The 18,769-nt window shown below is 64.2% G+C and overlaps 1 protein-coding gene across 1 annotated transcript; it reads left to right on the top strand.

Annotated features, from left to right (window-relative positions):
- The first annotated feature begins 542 nt into the window (after positions 1–542).
- FADS3 (fatty acid desaturase 3) lies at positions 543–14,340 on the top strand. Its single transcript, XM_084895897.1, has 12 exons — positions 543–939; positions 9,322–9,432; positions 9,870–10,067; positions 10,806–10,907; positions 11,006–11,128; positions 11,389–11,449; positions 11,980–12,056; positions 12,351–12,448; positions 12,723–12,819; positions 12,941–13,020; positions 13,186–13,311; positions 14,032–14,340. The coding sequence occupies exons 1-12, from the start codon at positions 715–717 to the stop codon at positions 14,081–14,083; spliced, it is 1,350 nt and encodes a 449-aa protein (XP_084752023.1). The 5' UTR covers positions 543–714; the 3' UTR covers positions 14,084–14,340.
- Positions 14,341–18,769: the final 4,429 nt, after the last annotated feature.

Genomic DNA, 18,769 nt, shown 5'->3' with positions numbered 1-18,769 from the left:
TCGCCCCAGTGGCCACCCCTCACTCAACCCTACAGCGACGGCGGCGGGAAGACCACTGCCCCCCACCCCTACCCTAACCTGCCCCGCTTCACCCCGACACCCCGCCGGACAGGGCCAAGCCCTCAGCCTTTGGCTCAGACGTTGGGGGTCTGCTGTCTGATTGCTGTTTGCGGTCCCAGAGGTAGCGCCCCACCTCTGCGCTCTGGTGCCGCGTCCCGGGATGCGAGGCAGGAAGCCCATAGGACAGACCGGACGGACCGCTGTTCCGGCCGGCGGGGAGCAGACGGGGCCCCCGAGGGCGCGACGGACCCGTCCCCTCCCCCTCCCGCCCCGCCCGCCGAGCCGGGAGCCCGCGGAGGACAGAGCCGGGGACTGGGGACGGCGGGCGGCGGTGGCCGGGCCGGGGCGGGGCGGGCCCGCCGGGACCGGCCTCCGGGCCGGGGCGCCCGCAGCCAATGGAGCGCGCGGGGCCCGGGGCGCGGCGCGGGGATTGGCGCGCGGGGCGGGCGGGGCGGGCGGCGCGTTATAAGCAGGAAAGTTCCGCTCGGAGGGCAGAGCCGCGCGCTCCTCCGGGGTTGGCATCGCCGGGCGTGGCCGCGGGGGGACCGGGGAGCCGGTGGCGAGGGCAGGAGCCCGGAGAGGCCCCCTCGCTCGCCTGGGTGTCCCGCGGGGACTTCGGGGGGACCCAGCGCCCCAGGGTTTTTGCGCGCAGCCATGGGCGGCGTCGGGGAGCCCGGCGGGGGGCCGGGGGCGCACGGGGGACCCGCGCGGCGTGGGGGGCCGCTGCCCGCCTTCCGCTGGGAGCAGATCCGCCCGCACGACCTGCCCGGCGACAAGTGGCTGGTGATCGAGCGCCGCGTCTACGACATCAGCCGCTGGGCGCAGCGGCACCCGGGGGGCAGCCGCCTCATCGGCCACCACGGCGCCGAGGACGCCACGGTAAGGGGCCGCCGGCGCGGGAGGGAGACAGGGGCGCCCGGGGCCGGATCCTGGGCACGACGCCCCGCTTCGCCTGCGGGGGATGGGGGGGGGGGCTTAGCGCCCTCCCCTAGCTGACCTCTGACCTCCTGGCCCGGGACCCTGACTTGGGATGGGCTGGCCAGGGCCTCCTGTGGAGGAAGCGGGCCAGGTCCCTGCTGGGAGGACGCACCTCGGGCCGTGGGCCGGGGTCGGAGCTGGGTGGAGGGGGGCTCTCAGAGGTGGGTGTGTCATGACCGAAAGAGCCCCCCACACACACCTCTGAGATTTCTCCTCTCAGTTCTGGGGTCTCCCCCCCCCTCCCAGCCAGGTCCCTCACGCTGGGTGCCAAGGGCAGGGCGGGACCCTGGGGGCTGGGCGAGGATGTTCCATCGGAGCTGGGGGCTGGGCGGCAGAGGCCGGCCCAAAGGTATGCGGCTTGCCCAAGAGCCGCGGTGAATGTCAGAGGGTCAGTGACTCACCTCTCCAGGCCTGGCAGCTGCCGTGGGAGCACTCTGCCAGCCGGGCTGGGTGGGCCTCCTCGGGAAGCACAGTCACCCCTGGCACAGGCTGGCTCCCGGGACCCCGGCTTCCCCTTCCCAGCCCATGTCTAGACTTGCCGGCCGTGGAGGGGTGTGGCCTGGTCCAGGGGGACCATCTGGCTGGAGCGCAGAGGCAGAGCAGCCAACTAGGACTCCTCACGCCGGTTCGGGGGCACGGGAGCCGGGCGTGCTCTTCTGTCCTTGGCCTTGGGAGGTACCAGATTCCAGGGGATGAGCCCGTCAAAACTTTAGGCGGCAAAGGGAGCGTGTCCCGTCCCAGGAGGGCCGGCTCCCTGTTGCCTCCCGCCTCCCGCCCAGTCTTACCGGGACTCCAGAGCAGCGATTCCCAGCCTCTCATCGCCCGGCTCCCGAGCTGTCACCATTCTGTGACAACACACCAGAAATGATCGTGTTCTCCTCTGGACACACACACACACACACACACACACGTATAATTTTGATTCATTCACACCGGACAACTACTGTGCTACCTATTGTCATTTTTTAAAAATTTGACCATCGAAGGCAAAGAGGTCAGTGCCCCTGACTAGTCAGGTATTGCATGTTTTATTATTATTATTATTTAATTCTCACCCAAGGATATTTTTCCATTGATTTTTAGAGAGAGTGTGAAAGAGAGGGAAAGACAGAGAGAGACATGGAGGTGAGAGAAACACATTGATCGGTTGCCTCCTGCACCTGCACCAACCAGGGCCCCGGGCTAGGGAAGAGCCTGCAACCATGATGGGAATCAAACCCGGGACCTTCAGTCTGCATGCAGGCCGACGCTCTATCCACTGAGCCAAACCGGTGGGGGCAGATATTGCAAAGTTTAAACATTCTTCAGCGTGCCGGTGTTCCTACCGGGGCACACCGTTTGAAAAGGCTGTTTCTAAAGGAAAGAGGGCCTCTTTCCCCACTTCCACCTCAGGAGGCTGAGGGGTGAGGGTCCGAAGCCCCCCAAACCTCCAGAAACTGACAGAAAGCCTTGTCCTTGGGCCGAGAGGCCAGGTGGTGGCCACGGAGGTGAAGCTGACCATGGCCAGTAAGTGTGTGACCGTGTGCAGACCCGCATGTGTGAGAGCGCTGTGCGTGTGTGCACCTCTGTCAAGGTCTGGGGGTACCAGGTGCCACAGCCTGCCCCTCTCAGCCTGGCTGGGCCCTGGTGCCCCTCACGGACCTTGTGGAAGCGCGTGCTGGCCTTTTCCAAACTCTGGTCTGTAGGGCGGGAGTGGGGAGGCGAGAAGTCGACGGAGAGCCTTCAGGAACTGCGTGCTCCTCCTTGCTGCCCAGACCCGTGCTGGGGACCCCCATGCGGTGTGGGGACCCCCCCATGCAGTGTGGGACCATATCACACAGTTAGCCCTTGACCCTGAGACTCCCATCAGATGGTTTTCTTACTGATTCATCACCAATGAAGTCTGTTTCTTGTTTCAGAAAAAAATGTTCCCTGGGGCTGGGTCACGGTTCAGCCATTGGAGGCCCGAGTGACCTTGAACCAGGCATGTCATTCCTCTGAGCCTCAGTTTCCTTATCTGTAAAATGGGGAGAGCGGGGCCAGACAGCAAGCAGCTGAGGGCAGGACTGGGCCTTCGCAGCTCCGTGGCCACAGGGCGGCCACATCATTGCTCCTGGTCGGTATCTGCCGGATGAGTGTGTGTGCCCTACAGACTGCGTGGTGCGTGGGGACAGCCATGGCATAGCCACTCCTTGCTGGGTGACCGTGTCTGGTCCTGCCACGTCTGTCACAGGAAAGAGCCACCTCTTAGCTTCCTCAAGGCCCCAAATGCTGGGTGGGAATGGCCAGGAACACCTGGTCTGTTCAGGCCAAAAGGGTTATGAGGTGGCTGAGGTTGGGGTACCCCCATCTTTGTCCATACGGCCCCACCAGACACACCAGGAATTGGACCAGCCCAGTGCCTGCCCTGCGGGATCTAGCCCAGACCCCAGGCTTCGGATCCCAGGTCCGGGAGACCAGGTGGGGGTGGGGCAGCTGTCCTGCCAGGGCCGTCCATCAGCTGTGCTCATGTCCAGGCAACAGGGGCCTTCCTGCCAGGAAATTCCCAGAGTTCCTGGGCCATTAAGTCAGCCTGTGGCCGTCCTGGGATCCAGAGCGGCACCCCGGGGAGAAGCTCCGGGCTCGGGGCCAGGTTTGTCTAAGAGTCAGGAGGCCTGCAGGGAGCGGAACCAGCGCGAGAGGCAAGTGCTGGCTGTTGCCAAAGAGGCTGCGTTCTCTCCTCAGAGCTGCTGGACTCCACGGCCAGAGTGTGCCTGGCTGGGCACCCACCGTGGCTCTGAAGCCAGGTTTATAGTTACCCTCCCTTTTCACCCCACGTCCCGTTGTATCATTCCCGCTTCACAGATGAGGAAGCAGGGGCTCAGCTCAGCCAGGTGAAGTGACTCAAAATTAAAAGTTAGATCTGTGGCGTGGCTCAGGGGTTGAGCATCGACCTATGAACCAGGAGGTCACGGTTTGATTCTCAGTCAGGCACATGCCTGGGTTGTGGGCCTGACCCCCAGTGTGGAGCATGCAGAAGGCAGCCGATCCATGTTTCTCTCTCTCCATTGATGTTTCTCTCTCTCCCTCTCCCTTCCTCTCTGACATTACACACACACACACACACACACACACACACACACACATTGAGTGACCAGATTATTATGATCTCTGAAGGCATAATAATGTTTGTGTGTGTGTGTGTGTGTGTGTGTGTGTGTGTGTGTGTGTTACAGGCCCAGTGCATGAATTCGTGCCTGGGTGGGGCCCGGCCAGCTTGGCCAGGGGAAGGGGACATGGGCCTGCCTGCTGGTCAAACTCCTGGTCAAGGGGACAATTTGTATGTTAGCCTTTTATTATATAAGATATACACTGAGTGGCCAGATTATTATGCACTCAGAGATCATATATATATTTTTTATTTTATTTTTTTTATTTTTTTTAAAAGTCTGGTCTGGGATTTGAAGCCACAGCACATGCTCTTTGCCACATGCTACACTGGACTTAGCTGTTCATTCCGTTTGCTCGCTCACTCGCTCACTGGTTTTCATGTTGAGTTGCGGTGCCATCAGCAGACAGCCAGGGAGCACATCCTCGTGTCTGTCCTCACCGAGGAGACGGCTGTGGAAACCTCTAGGAGGGAGCCCCTGGGCAGGCGGACCGGCTGGAGCACAGGCCCCGAGGGACCTGCTCTGCGTTCAAGGATCAGCGGCTGCCCCCTGCCCCCTACCTGGCCCCGCCCCCTACCCGGGAGAGGGAGGAGGGAGGGGCAGGGAGGGAGGGAGGAGGGTGGGAGGAAGTGAGGGAGGGAGGGAAGGAAGGAGGTAGGTCTCCCCTCACCCCCATCTCCATAGCCACTGCCTCCTCAGCAAAGGCTTAAGGCACAGGCCCAGGTCACCCCCTGCCTGCCCCACCCTCTTTCTTTTTTTAAATTTTTTGTTACCTGAGGATATTTTTCCATTGATTTTTAGAAAGAGTGGAAGGGAGAGATAGAGACAGAGAGAAACATCAATGTGAGAGAGACACATTGATTGGCTGCCCCCCGCACGTGCCCCACCAGGGCTGGGGATCGAGCCTGTGACCGAGGTTTGTGCCCTTGACTGGAATTGAACCTGGGACCCTAATGCTCTATCCACTGAGCCAACCTGGCCGGGGCTCCACCGTCTGTCTGATCTGGAATATTCCAGAATCTTTGGAGCGTGGCCAGAAATGGTCCCTTGCTCCTACTGTATCTCCGGGGTGGAGGGGTGCCCCCTCACTTCGCCCGGAACCTGATTACGCAGGACCCACAGCACGTGCCACCCTGCGCCCACCTTCTCGGCTCCCCATCGGAGGGACTCAGGGCAGGCCACAGCGGCTCTGGTCAGCACCAGGCCCCTCTGAGTGCTCCACCTGCTGGCTGTGTCCTCCCACAGAGGGACATTGGGTTCCTGATGAGAAACTGAGTGGAGGGGTGATGTTGGTGACCCCAAGCCCCGCTCAGAGTGGCGGCTCACATTCCCTGCCCGGCGCCCTCCCCCTCCCGCCCTCAGCGGGCAGAGCCACTCCCAGGGACCCAGGGGCCGAGGCGGGGCTGCGGAGCTGTGCTGAGGGCGTGGGCATCGCAGAGGACCTGGGTTTCACCCCCAGCTCTGCCCTGCAGGCTGCCCTCGGCTCCCAGCACCCGGCCTCCGTTCCTCACCCGCCTCGGGCGGTGCAGGGTCCACTCTTGTCCACGTCCCACACCTGCTCCCTGCCCCTGCCCCCTACCTGGCCCCGCCCCCTACCCGGCCCCCAGCCCTACCTGGCCCCTGCCCCATACCCAGCCCCCAGCCCTACCTGGCCCCTGCCCCCTACCCGGCCCCCAGCCATACCTGGTCCCCGTCCCTACCCGGCCCCCGCCCCGGGGCAGCGCTGTGAGCAGAGCCGGGCCTGCCACCGGCAGCAGTGTGTGAGGGGCACAGTGCTACCCCCAGCTTTGCCCCATGACTCAGGGAGAGACCTGGAGTGCCACCTCCAGCTCGCCAGGTGGGAGGGGGTCCTGGGTTTGCACACGTCCCTGGAAGGACAGCTCTGAGCGCCCCAGAGCGGACGACGGGTGCCCCGCTGCTTCCTGCAACGTGGCCAGAGTGGCCAAGAGACGCCAGCACCCCCCCCCCCCCCCCCCGTTCCCCCAGCCGTCCCAGGGCAGCGGGTCCTCGGCTGGTGGGACGGCGACCAGCCTCATGGTGAGGGCTCCCCCCCAACACAGACACACACACACACACACACACACACACACCTCGTAGGGCTGCTGGGTGCCCACAAGCACTCTGTCCAGTCGGAGGGTTCTGAGCCGGCCCCCAGGGAAGGGAGCACACAGCGGCTCAGCCTGGCTGCGGCCGGTCCTTAGGCAGCGGCCGGGGCCGGGATCACAGAGGGGACAGGCTCCAGGGAAGCAAGCAGTTTGCTTGGGAGTCAAGGTGTGGTCTGGGCCAGGGACCCACCTCGCTGGGAGCACAGGCAGGGGGCGCCCCACCCATACCGCCCTGCTCTCCAAGGACCTGCTGCGCCTCTGTGCATGTGCCTCTGCGTGTGCCCCTGTGTGTGTGTGCCCCTGTGTGTGCCCCTGTGCATGTGCCTGTATGTGTGTGTGCCCCTGTGTGTGCCCCTGTGGGTGCCCCTGTGCATGTGCCACTGTGTGTGCCCCCCTGTGTGGGTGCCCCTGTGTGTGCCCCTGTGCATGTGCCTCTGTGTGTGTGTGTGCCTCTGTGTGTGTGCCCCTATGCGTGTGCCCCTGTGTGTGTGTCCCTCTGTGTCTGTGTGCCCCTGTGTGTGTGACCCTGTGCGTGCGCCCCTGTGTGGGTGCCCCTGTGTGTGCCCCTGTGCATGTGCCACTGTGTGTGCGCCCCTCTGTTGGTGCCCCTGTGGGTGCCCCTGTGTGTGTGACCCTGTTTGTGCCCCTGTGCATGTGCCACTGTGTGTGCGCCCCTGTGTGGGTGCCCCTGTGGGTGCCCCTGTGCATGTGCCTCTGTGTGTGTGCCCCTGTGTGTGTGCCCCTGTGTGTGTGACCCTGTGTGTGTGACCCTGTGTGTGCCCCAGTGCGTGCACCCCTGTGCGTATTCCTGTGCATGTGCCTCTGTGCGCTGCCAGGGGAGGTTCAGAGGGAATCGGAGTCAGCGCTCATGGGCCTTAGAAAGGAAGGACGTTCTGACACGTGTCAGCAGATGAGCCTCACAGGCAGGATGCTGAGTGGCAGCCAGTCACAAAGGGACAGACGCTGTACCATTCTCCTCCGTGAGGTCCCAGACCCTCACAGTCAGGGGACGGAACGCAGAACTGCGGGGCCGCGGGCTGGGGAGGGGTTTGCGGTCAGTGGGAGCGCCGAGTTCGGGACATGAGAAAGCCCTGGGGGCGGGGGGCGCGGGGCGCGGTGATGGCTGCCCACGCAGTGAATACACGTCGTGCCTGCCTGCATCTGGGGAACGGTGACCGCGTGCACGTACGTGGTTCTGCCGGGTGAGAGGTTAAAGCCGGGGGCTCGGCATGGAGGTCATCCTGTGCACGGGAGGGTGCATGCGGGCGGCAGCTGATCAGTGTTTCTCTCCATCTCCCTCTCCCCACCTCTCTCTAAAACCAATAAGAACATATGTATTTTCGTAATTAAGGAAAACAACCTTAGCAGTCCAGAGCCAGAATGGCCTGGAGTCTTGCCCCTGGATTTGCCTAGTTCCAGGCAGAACGGACCCACTCGAGGTCACAAAGAGGGTCCGCAGAGCCCCTCCCTGCCCGCTCCAGCTGGGCAGGGTCCTGACAGCTTCCGGGGGACCAGCCTCCCTCCGACCCTCCCTCCCAGCCGTGTGCCCCTCCGTCAGGGTTCCTCCAGGAGAGGGTCTGCACCCCACAGTGTACACAGCCGCCTCTTCCCTCTCCACGGGCCTTGCTGATTCCATAAGCTTCACCTTCCCAGCTCCCCTCTCCACCCCCCACCCCCATACTCCTCCCGCCCAGGCTTCCCGGGCCAGTGAGAGAGCAGGCCTCCTGCAGGTGTGGCCCCTGAGGACCCGGAAGGGGGTTTGGGGGGGGCGGGGTTCCCCAGCTGCTTCCCCCCCAGGACTGCAGGACGCCTAGCAGTGAGGACAGGCCCGGCTGCCACTTCTGTTTAACTCACCAGCAGCTGGAGGCTCACTATGAGAGGACAGGGGCCGCCCCTGTCCAGTCCCCTTCCTCAGCGGCGCCTCCGTCAGCAGCCCAGTCACCTACCCAGTCACCTACCGGGGCCCGAGGGACAGCACCGCCGGTCCTCAGCTCGGCGGCGGGGGCTGTGGCCGGCTCCTCCGCCTCTGAGCGCCCCAAGGTGACAGCAGCTGAGCTGTGAGGGGCAGCGAGCCCCTGGCACCAAGGCCAGAGCGGGAAGGCTGAGGGTCCCGGGGTGCCGGTCAAGGTCACCGCACTCAGCATGCCCAGGCCCCTCCCCGGCCAGTGTCTGGCCCGTTATCTGTCTCTCCCTCCGATCCCCGCACCTGCACTGCTCCCACCCACCCTGCTCTTCACAGAGGAGGTCAGACTTACTTCATTTCCTTTTTGAAAGGCCCAGTTTCTGCTCCGGCTTTTAAAACCTCACGGGTTTGGCCGAAACTGCTTTAGCTCAATGGATAGAGCGTCGGCTTGGGGACTGAAGGGACCCGGGTTCAATTCCGGTCAAGGGCATGAACCTTGGTTGCGGGCATATCCCCAATAGGGGGTGTGCAAGAGGCAACTGATCAATGACTCTCTCTCATCGATGTTTCTATCTCTCTCCCTTCCTCTCTGTACAAAATCAATAAAACATATTTTAAAAAAATAAATAAACCTAACGGGTTTGACTGCTGAGTGTCCTCCCTGCAAACCCCCGAGAACTCAGCCTGCCTGGCCCCCCCGCCCCCCGAGCGCCCCGTCCCTCCCCCGCGGCCAAACAGGACGCCCGTGACCCAGACCTTATTTTCGATGCCGCAGAAAAGCATGTGACTTCCAGAAAGCTTCCCAGAGATTTTTTTTTTTTAGTTGTAAACGATCATAAAAGGAATCACGAGGCTTTCAAGGAGACCTCCTCCAAACCCGGAGACGTGTGCACCAGCAGGTGGGGAGAAGGCTGCACGCGGTCCGAGCAGCCGGGCCTGGGTTGGGAGAGGACCAGGCGGCTCCCGGGCGAGGCTGACCCCTGTGCGGCTAGTCCTGTGGCCTCGGGACGGCCAGCGGAATCCGCCCGTCTGTCTGTCTGCTGTGCCCTCCCGTCAGCCGTCCTCCAGCTCGCTGGCGGCCTCCAGGCGCTGCTCTGCAGTCCGTCTGCCTGTCTGTCCGCCCACCTGACTGTCTGCTCTCCCTCAGGACGCCTTCCGTGCCTTCCACCAGGACCTCAGCTTTGTGCGCAAGTTCCTGCAGCCCCTGCTGATCGGAGAGCTGGCCCCCGAGGAGCCCAGCCAGGACGGAGCCCAGAACGTGAGCAGGGGCTGATGGAGGCTGAACCATCGGGGGGTGTGGGGGGCACGGCCATAGCAGCTGGTCCCAAGGGGACCAGGGCCACGGTGTCTGCCGGCCCCTCCTCGGCAGGCAGGTGAGGGTGAGCTGCAGGGCTGCCTCCAGGAGCCCTCCCTGCTCTGGGCCTGGCATCCCCGTCTACAAGGAGCGTTTGGATGAGCTGAGCTTGAATGGCGCAGCCCACTCCGGCTGTTCCTGCTGCTCCCAGAAGCCCACTCTTTGTAGGGGGACCTTTGCCTCCAGGTAGCAATCCAGGCCACACCCCAAGCCCGGAGCCCCTGTCTCTCTGACCCCTTCGGCCACACCCCTGGGGCCTGGCAGGGGCAGAGTGGCTGCGAGGCACTTCTGGGGGCAGCCGGGACTTGGCTTCCCCCCCTGACCGGCCACTCGCCGTGCAGGCCCAGCTGGTGGAGGACTTCCGCGCCCTGCGCCAGGAGGCCGAGGACATGAGGCTGTTTGAGGCCCAGCCCGCCTTCTTCGCACTCCTGCTGGCCCACATCCTGGCCCTGGAGCTGCTGGCCTGGCTCATCGTCTACCTCCTGGGCCCCGGCTGGCTGCCCAGCACCCTCACGGCCCTCATCCTCACCGTCTCCCAGGTGACCGCCACGTGCCCCGCCCTCTTGCAGCCCCCGACCTGCCCAGCGGACACACGTGGACGTTCCAGACTCATTTGCTGAATGAATGAATGAATGAATGGACGAGTGAATGAATGAACGACTGAGCAGAGACTCCATAGGTGTGTATCTGAGGGTCAAGCTGCATTTTATTTAACTAATAAATGAATTACTTTAAGCCTCACCTGAGGACCTTTTCCTCTGGGTTTCTAGAGTGGAAGGGGGGAGGGGAGGCGGGAAGAGCAGGGGAGAGAGAGAAGTGTCTACCTGAGAGGGACACATCGATGGGTTGCCTCCCGCATACTCCCCCCTGGGGCTGGGCAACCTGCCACCGAGGGATGAGGTACGTGACCTTGACCAGGGAATCAAACCGGCGACCCTTGGGCCCATGTTCTAACCCCGGAGCATGCGGCCAGGCCTCCAGCTGCATTTGCAACGAGCTGAGGAAGCGCCTTCCTTAGCCCTGAGTGAGCACAGGGCAGGGAGCCAGAGGGCGCTCCCCGGGCTCCATGACGTGCAGGCCCCAGCCCGCCGGGAACTCGGTGTTCTGTGCAAAGAGGAAGCTGGCAGACCGGGTCCGAAAAGGGACGGGTCGCTGTGGGTGTGCCCCGTGAGCTGGGGGCTCACTGGGACTCCAGGGCTGGGCCCCCCCGGCAGCCAGCACCCTCTCCCATGGCCGGAGTCAGGGGCCAGGGGCCCTGAGCCTGCCCTTGTCCCCAGGCCCAGAGCTGGTATCTGCAGCACGACCTGGGCCACACGTCTGTCTTCCGGAGGCCCCGGTGGAACCACGTGGCCCAGCAGTTTGTGATGGGGCAGCTCAAGGTGAGAGCGGGCATGTGGCGGGCAAGCAAGGGCTGAGCCCAGCGCGCGGGCACGGGTGGTGGGCGTGGCCGGCCCGCCTGAGCCCCGTCTCCCCGCAGGGCTTCTCCGCCCACTGGTGGAACTTCCGCCACTTCCAGCACCACGCCAAGCCCAACGTGTCCCACAAGGACCCCGACGTGACCCTGGCGCCCATCTTTCTCCTGGGGGAGTCGTCCGTCGAGGTTCGTGGGGAGGGCTGGACCCCACCGGCTGGGCCTCCCGGCGGAGGGGGGCCGGGCCCTGACCGAGCCCCCACTCTAGTTCCAGGCTGAGCCCCTAGCCCAGAGGTGCCCCCTCCCCACCGCCCAGCCTGCTGTGACGAGGGGCGTGGTTGCTAGAATCTAGAGTTGTCGTTGCCGGGGGGCCCCGGTCGGCCCCCTGCCCCTGCCCGGGAGGAGGGGGCCCCGGAGAGCGCCCCCCCAGCCGCCGCCTGTCTCCACAGTACGGCAGGAAGAAGCGCCGATACCTGCCCTACAACCACCAGCACCTGTACTTCTTCCTCAGTGAGTCCCTGTCCCCCCTCGGCGGGGGCACGGCGGGGGGCACGCCTGAGCCTGCACTGTCCGCTTGTGCCCGCTGGGCAGCTGCCGGCCGCCCCTCGGGGAAGGGGCACCTGTCAGCCATCCTCCTCAGGGCGCCTCCCAGCCCCTGCTCTGCCACCCCTGCCCGCAGCCTGAGCCGACCGCCCCATTGCCACGCCTGTGCCCTCGCTGGCCCCTCCTGGGGTGCCCCCTGCCAGCGGTCATCACAGCCCTGCCCAGAGCCCTAGGGGGTCAGAGCAATTGTTGGGGAGCCCAGGGTGAGGATTCACGGGCGTGGCCACGTAGGCTGGCCCCCGCCTGCAGGGGGGCACGGAGGCGGTGAGGCCAGGGGCGGCCTGAGGAGGCTCGGCCGCGGAGGGGAGGAGGGGGACCAGGCCTTGGGGGTGATGGGGCCGTCCCTGGCTGGGCCCCGCATCCAGGCCCGGGCGTCCCGGAGTCGCAGCCCCACGAGGCCCGTGGGCGCTGCCCGGTCTGAGCCTCTGTCCTTGCAGTCGGCCCGCCGCTGCTCACGCTGGTGAACTTCGAGGTGGAGAACCTGGCCTACATGCTGGTGTGCCTGCAGTGGCAGGTGAGGGCGGGAGGGGGCGCTGGGGGCGGGGCTGGGGGCGGGGGGCGGGGTTCTCCCGGGGGTGGGGATCCTCCCGGATGACTCCACCCAGCAAGTGTCTCCCAGGAAGGGGTTCCCCACCCCAGCCTCTGCTGGCACCCTCACTTCCGTGCTCACTGGGTCGGGCAAGCCCCCTCCCCTCCCCCGGCTGCGAGGGGCAGTGTCCTGCCCAGGGCTCCGAGGCACCTCCAGCAGGAAGGGGGTGACCGCCGCCCCCGCCGGCTGCTTGGCGACCTCTGCCCTCCGCTCCCTCAGGACCTGCTCTGGGCCGCAAGCTTCTACTGCCGCTTCTTCTGGTCCTACGTCCCCTTCTACAGCGTGTCCGGGGCCCTGCTGCTCTTCGTGGCGGTCAGGTACGGGGTTCACACGCCGGCCGCGGGCCGGCCACAGCCCTCGCCCTCGGAGCCTCCACGTGCCCGTCTGCGGGACGGCCAGCAGGACAGCCTCCCGGGCATGGGAGACCTGAGTGACAGGACTGGCGGGCTGCGCGGGACATGGGTCTGGGGGAAGCGGCTCAGCCCGCACGGAGCCTGCTCCTCGCAGCCGCTCCACGCGCCCCCGGGGGAGGGGATGCCGCAGCCCACCGCACAGAGGAGGAAGCTGAGGCAGCACTGAGCCTTCCCGCAGGGTCCTGGAGAGCCACTGGTTCGTGTGGGTCACGCAGATGAACCACATCCCGAAGGAGATTGGCCACGAGAAGCACCGGGACTGGGCCAGCTCGCAGGTGGGCAGCGGGGTGTGGGGGTGGGGTGGGGGCGGGGGCACAGCTGAGAGGGAAGGGGGGCCCTGAGGGGCTCCGGGCCTCGTGCCCGCCTCCCTCACCTGAGCCCCCGCCCGCCCCCCAGCTGGCGGCCACCTGCAACGTGGAGTCCTCGCCCTTCATCGACTGGTTCAGCGGGCACCTCAACTTCCAGATCGAGCACCAGTGAGTGCGGCCCGGGCCCCGGGGTGGGCGTGCGTCCTCCACGGCAGATCTGGCTCCCTGGGGCCGGGGAGGGTGTGAGCAGGGCCGGGGGAGGAGGGGGAATGGGTGGTGGCCCCTCTGGCACCCTCTCCTCCGGTGCCAACACGTGCCTCCCCCCCCCCCCAGCCTCTTCCCCACGATGCCCCGGCACAACTACCACCGGATCGCGCCGCTGGTGAGGGCGCTGTGCGCCAAGCACGGCCTCGCCTACGAAGTGAAGCCCTTCCTCACCGCCCTGGTGGACATCGTCAGGTGCGGCTCCTGGTGGCTCCCGGGCCCTGCCCCCGTCCCCCCTGCCCGCTCTGAGCCCCCAGCCCCCCTCGGAGCTGGCCGGGAGGCCGTGCCCAGCAGCCTGTCTGTCCCCAGCCCTTGGCCTCCCTCCCCAGCCTTCAGGCACGGGCCCCCTGCCCTGGGCCCAGGCCCCGTCCCAGGTGCCACCAGGGCTCTGGACCCCTGCCGCCTAGGCCTGGCATCCTCGCAGGGGACGCAGAGAGCAAGCGCCTAAAATAAGGAAGTGACAGAAAACACGAAACTGCAGAACCTACGGATGGAGGCCGGAGGGGGCGGGGAGCGCCGGGCAGGGGCCACAGTGGCCGGTGGCGGGCAGGGGCCGGCACTGAGGTGACGAGGGAGCAGACAGGCCGGGGGGTGAAGAGGGCTGGCCATGGAGATGTGTGGGGAAGAACACTCTGGGCAGGGAAAGCAGTGCAAAAACCCGAGCAGGTGCTGCTGAGTGGGCGCCGCTGAGCGGGAACTGGGGGGGTGGGGGGTGTGACCCGCAGGAATTGGGTTCTGGGAAGATGGCCTGGCTGTGAGAATGCGCAGGAGGGGGGAGAGCGGAAGCAGACAGAGCGGGTGGGCCCCTGCAGCAGTCCCGGCGGCGAGGGACGGCAGGCCGGGCGGCGGGGGCCTGGGCAGTGGGGAGCGGGGCTGGACCCCCAACACCCACCCCACCCCACCCCTGCCTCCCAGGTCCCTGAAGAAGTCTGGCAACCTCTGGCTGAAAGCCTACCTCCAGCAGTGAAGGTGGCACCCGGGGCGCCCCACGGCCAGTGGGCAGGCTCTGCCCCGCCACCTCCTGGCCCTGCCACCTTCCCTCCGCCCTCTCGCAGCCCTAAGACCACAGCTCTGGGCCCTACAGGACAGGGCGAGGGGGATGGGACATGAAGCCGCAAGGTGAGCATGGCACGTTTTCCTGGAGCAAAAGTTTAGGCGACCTGTTATTTTTATATAAAGACAACCCCAGATCTACGATGGAATAAAGTATTGAACTCGCATGAATTTTGGAGCTGGATTCCGCCGAGATCCCCAAGAGGAGTTGAGGGCCACCGGGGTGCTGGGGGCGGGAGGATGGGGGGACGGTGGGCTTACACAGCTAAGGGCCTGGCTCCTTCCTGTGCTGCACCCCCTCCCCAGCAACCTGGGGGGTCACACGGGCCCCCTCACTGTACTCCTGGGCACAGCGGGGCAGGGGCTGGCCCAGCGGACCAGGTCCTGGCTGAGGGCCACCGTGCAGGTGGACGCACGCGGGATGGAGAAGCCAGTATGTCCTGGACCTGCACTGCCTTCTCCCGGAGCCTCTGAGGAGGGGCCTCAGGGAGCATGTGCGGGGGTCGCCTGCCCATCTCGGCACCACCCCTGCCATCGCCTGGAAGGGCGCAGCCTGACTGGGTGCAGCCCCCACACAGGTGGTGCCGGCTCTCCCTGGCCTGCCGGGAGCGGGTGCTTTGCTGCAGCTGCAAAGACTTCCATCCTGGAGTCTGAGAGCAGCATGTGGGCTCACCCTGCGGGCGGTATCCTTAGGCAGCCACTGCCCTTCACCGAGCCTTAGGCTCCTCGCCTGAGAAATGGGTGTGGCTGGCCGTGGGCCTGCGGCTTTCCACAGCTCTGTGGAGGGCTTAACATTGGCCCTCGGGGCTTCCTGAAGGTGGGAGGAAGGGAGAGCTGGGCCGCTGGCCCCCTGCAAGCCCGGTCCCACACACTGCAGCAGCCCCAAGCTGAGGGGAAGGTTCCATTTGTGTGTGTGTGTTTGTGTGTGTGTGTGTGTGTGTTGTTTTTTTAAAATATATTTTTGTGGATTTCAGAGAGGAAGGGAGAGGGGGAGACAGAAACATTAATAATGACAGAGTCATCCATCAGTTGCCTCCTACATGCCCCCCCACTGGGGATCGAGCCCGCCCGCAACCCAGGCATGTGCCCTTGACCGGACAGAATCCAACCTGGGACCCCTCAGTCAGCAGGCTGACACTCTGTCCACGGAGCCAATCTAGCTAGGGGTTCCATCTGAAGAATGTCAGCAGTTCTTTAAAAATATTAAAATGCTGAGCTAGAATACTGGAGGGCCTTTCTGGAGCGGGAGCCAGTCTCCCCACCAGCTGCAGGCCTGTCCCCCACTTTATAAGGGCCCCCACTGCCCTGGACTGGGTCCCCCCGGGGAGCAGGAGGGGCACGATACTTCAGTTCTTGCTCGGTCCTCCCTGAGACCCCTGAGCCCCACCCTGGCCCGTTCCACAGGGTCCCCTCTGCTCTGGGCCTGGCAGACCCGCAGGACTCCCAGCTGTGACCGTGGGGCAGCTGTTCGGCCTGAGGGCAGGGTGACTCCGGGGCTGAGGGAAGATAAAACATGCATGGGAGGCTCTTGGTGTGGGGCCCAGCCACCGAGCTGAGTTTATTTACAAGTTTTGTGCCTGCGATTCAGCGCCTTAGGACCACCGCCTACACCGACTGGGACGGGCCCTGTAATCCCTGAGCCTGTTTACTCCGTGAGAGGTATTCTGCCTCGAAGGCAAATTCCTTCTGTCCAGGGCGGGGCCCACACTCCGTGCAATGCCCAGGCCATTTCCCATTTCCTCGGCCAGGAGTCCCCTTCCGGCGGGGTTTCCCCGGGGAGGCCCTGCTGGCTCCTGGTGCCAAGGGTGGCATTCCCCTGCCCCCTGCCTGGGCAGCCGGGCCTGGACCTTTGCTGCGGTGGCTCAGATGCCTTTATTGGGGAGATATTAACACCTTGGCCTGGCTGGTGTGGCTCAGCTGGTTGGGCGGCGTCCTGTGCACCGGAAGGTTGCCGACTTGATGCCCGGTCAGGGCACATGCCTGGGTTGTGGGTTCGATCCCCGATGAGGAGTGTGCAGGAGTCTAGCCCAGTGGTTGTCAAACTGCAGCTCGCGAGCCACATGCGGCTCTTTGGCCCCTTGAGTGTGGCTCTTCCACAAAATACCACGGCCTGGGCGAGTCTATGTTGAAGAAGTGGTGTTAGAAGAAGTTTAAGTTTAAAAAATGTGGCTCTCTAAAGAAATTTTAATCATTGTCCTGCTGATATTTGGCTCTATGGACTAATGAGTTTGCCGACCACTGGTCTAGCCCATTGATGTTTCGCTATCACATCGATGTTCTCTCTCTCCCTAAAAATAAATTTTAAAAATCTTAATAATAATAAAAGCAGCGATACTTAAAAACAACAGGCACGTCCTCCACCCAGCGCGGACGCTGAGCCTGCAGCGCCACCCAGGGGCGCCCGGAGTAACTGCACCATCGGCGGCAGGCCATGCTCCCTACTGCCCCTGGTGGTAGCCATGGGGAGTGCGCCCTCATCAGCAAATGGGTGGTTGCCTAGGAGCTCGCTCACAGGCCCTGGGGAAGCGCCTCCCCCCTTACGGTCTGGGATCCTCCAGGGCGGTCACCAGTCATCTCCTCCTCCCCTCACAGTTCCCCAAGCGGGCACCCCTGGGGCAGGGCCCGCCCATCTGTGAGCGGAGCGCTCCCTTCTCTGAGGCAGCTGCGGAGCAAGAATTTGGGAGCATCGCTGAAACGGTTTGGCTCAGGGGATAGTCAGCCTGCGGACTGAAGGGTCCGGGTTGGATTCCAGTCAAGAGCATGTACCTTGGTTGCGGGCACATCCCCAGTGGGGGGTGTGCAGGAGGCAGCTGATCGATGATTCTCTCTCATTGATGTTTCTAACTCTATCCCTCTCTTCCTCTCTGTAAAAAATCAATAAAAATATATTAAAAAAAAAAAAAAGAATTTGGGAGCATGGGCGGGGTTTGTGAAAGGGGGGCCTCCAAGGAACCCCGGGTCCCTGCTTAGTGGGGCGCACAGAGCCTTGGGCCCCGAAGAAACGCAACAGGACGGAGGGAAGCGGTGACTCAGCTGTGACCCCTGTGGGCTGCCCGGCCAGGGTGGCCGAGGAGTCACAGAACAGAGCCGGTCCCTGCGGGCCGTGTCCCGAGGGGCTGGGAGGGGCGGCAAGCTCTGTGGGGACAGGTCCTGGCTCTCCTTGGTCTTCTCACACCCCTCCCCGCACATGTCCCCGTGGGCCCGTCACTAACCCTCCAGGACATTTGCTCCCAAATGCCTTCAAAAGGGCCACATTCACGCCCTGCCAGCGTGGCTCCGTGGCTGAGCATCAACCCATGAACCCGAAGGTCAGGGTTCGATGCTTGGTCAGGGCACATGCCAGAGTTGTGGGCTGGATCCCGGATCCCAGTTGGGGGCGTGCAGGAAGCAGCCGATGGATGATTCTCTCTCATCATGGATGTTTCTAGCTCCCTCTCCCTCTCCCTCCATCTGAAATCAACTTAAAAAAATTAACGAATTAAAAATAATTTAAGGAAAGAATCGTTCATGCTGACGAAGGACAAGCATGCTGGGGGACCCTTGTTCTGCGTAGTTGCGGCCAGAACAAGGCCCCTTCCCCCCAAAACATCCACCTCAACAAGAAGAGACCAAGTCCAGCCACAAGTGCACCGAGCTCCTGACCGGCCACCGCCCCTCAGGCCTCAATGTCCTCATAGATGGCTGTAGGGCCCCCCGGGACCCATAGCTTCTCACTTCCTGTCCGGAGGGGCGGGCCTGGGGGGGGGTGGTGGTGGTGGTGGTGGGTGTGCACCTGGGACAGCTGAGGGGTCTGGAGTGACTCAAGGCTCTCACTGGAGTGTGGCCAGTCACTCCTGAGGGCAGCCCTCAGTCCTGCCCCTTCTGGAAGGCCTCCTCTGAGTGACCGCTGACACCACTGGCTGCCTCGGCCCCTCCTCTGTGCCCGGCACCCTGCCCATGCCCCCACCCCCACCCCCCAAGTGACGCCCTATTATGAAGGCGGCCCCCTCAGTTCCCTGTGGGTGAGCGCTGGTCTCCTCCAGGCTCCAGGCTGTCTGGCCCAGCCCCGGGGCCTCCTGGGAGAGCTGACATTTGGCGGGGTGAGGGGGGCGGGTGAGGGCTGGGAAACAGCCCTTCCCTTGTGGGAAGTGAAGGAGGTCAGCCAAACGCCGGGTCTCGGCCTCCGGAGGGTGAAGCTTTGGGTGTTGGGCTCCCTCGGGGCGTTGCATGTTAAGGTGGCACAGCTGTGATGGGGGCTGGAGGGGGGTCAGAAACCCATAAGCCTCAGGGAAGTACGGGGGCAGCAGGTATGGGCATCCCAGCTCCTTAACCCAAAGGTGAGACTTCAGGGTGAGGCTGGGGGAGAAGTCACAGGTCCCCTGGGCCCTCACACTGCATCCACCAGGCCTGTACCTCTGACCCGTGGCTGAGACAGCCCAGAGCCCGGAGCCCCCCACTGAGCCGGGGCGGTCTGTGCCCCCAGCTCAGGCTGCTCCTGCTCCTCCGTCCGACCTGAGCCTGCGCCACTGGGGGCCATACATACCCTCCCCGGTCACCTGGCTGACCCCCCGGCTGTACTGAGGTCACAGGCCACACAGCGGGGGACGAGGGTCCACTGTGA

This window comes from Pipistrellus hanaki (genome assembly GCF_964339955.1).
Source record: "Pipistrellus hanaki genome assembly, chromosome: 9".
Lineage (NCBI taxonomy): Eukaryota > Metazoa > Chordata > Mammalia > Chiroptera > Vespertilionidae > Pipistrellus > Pipistrellus hanaki.
Note: the sequence above shows the minus strand (reverse complement) of the source record. Positions and strands in the feature narration are given on the sequence as shown.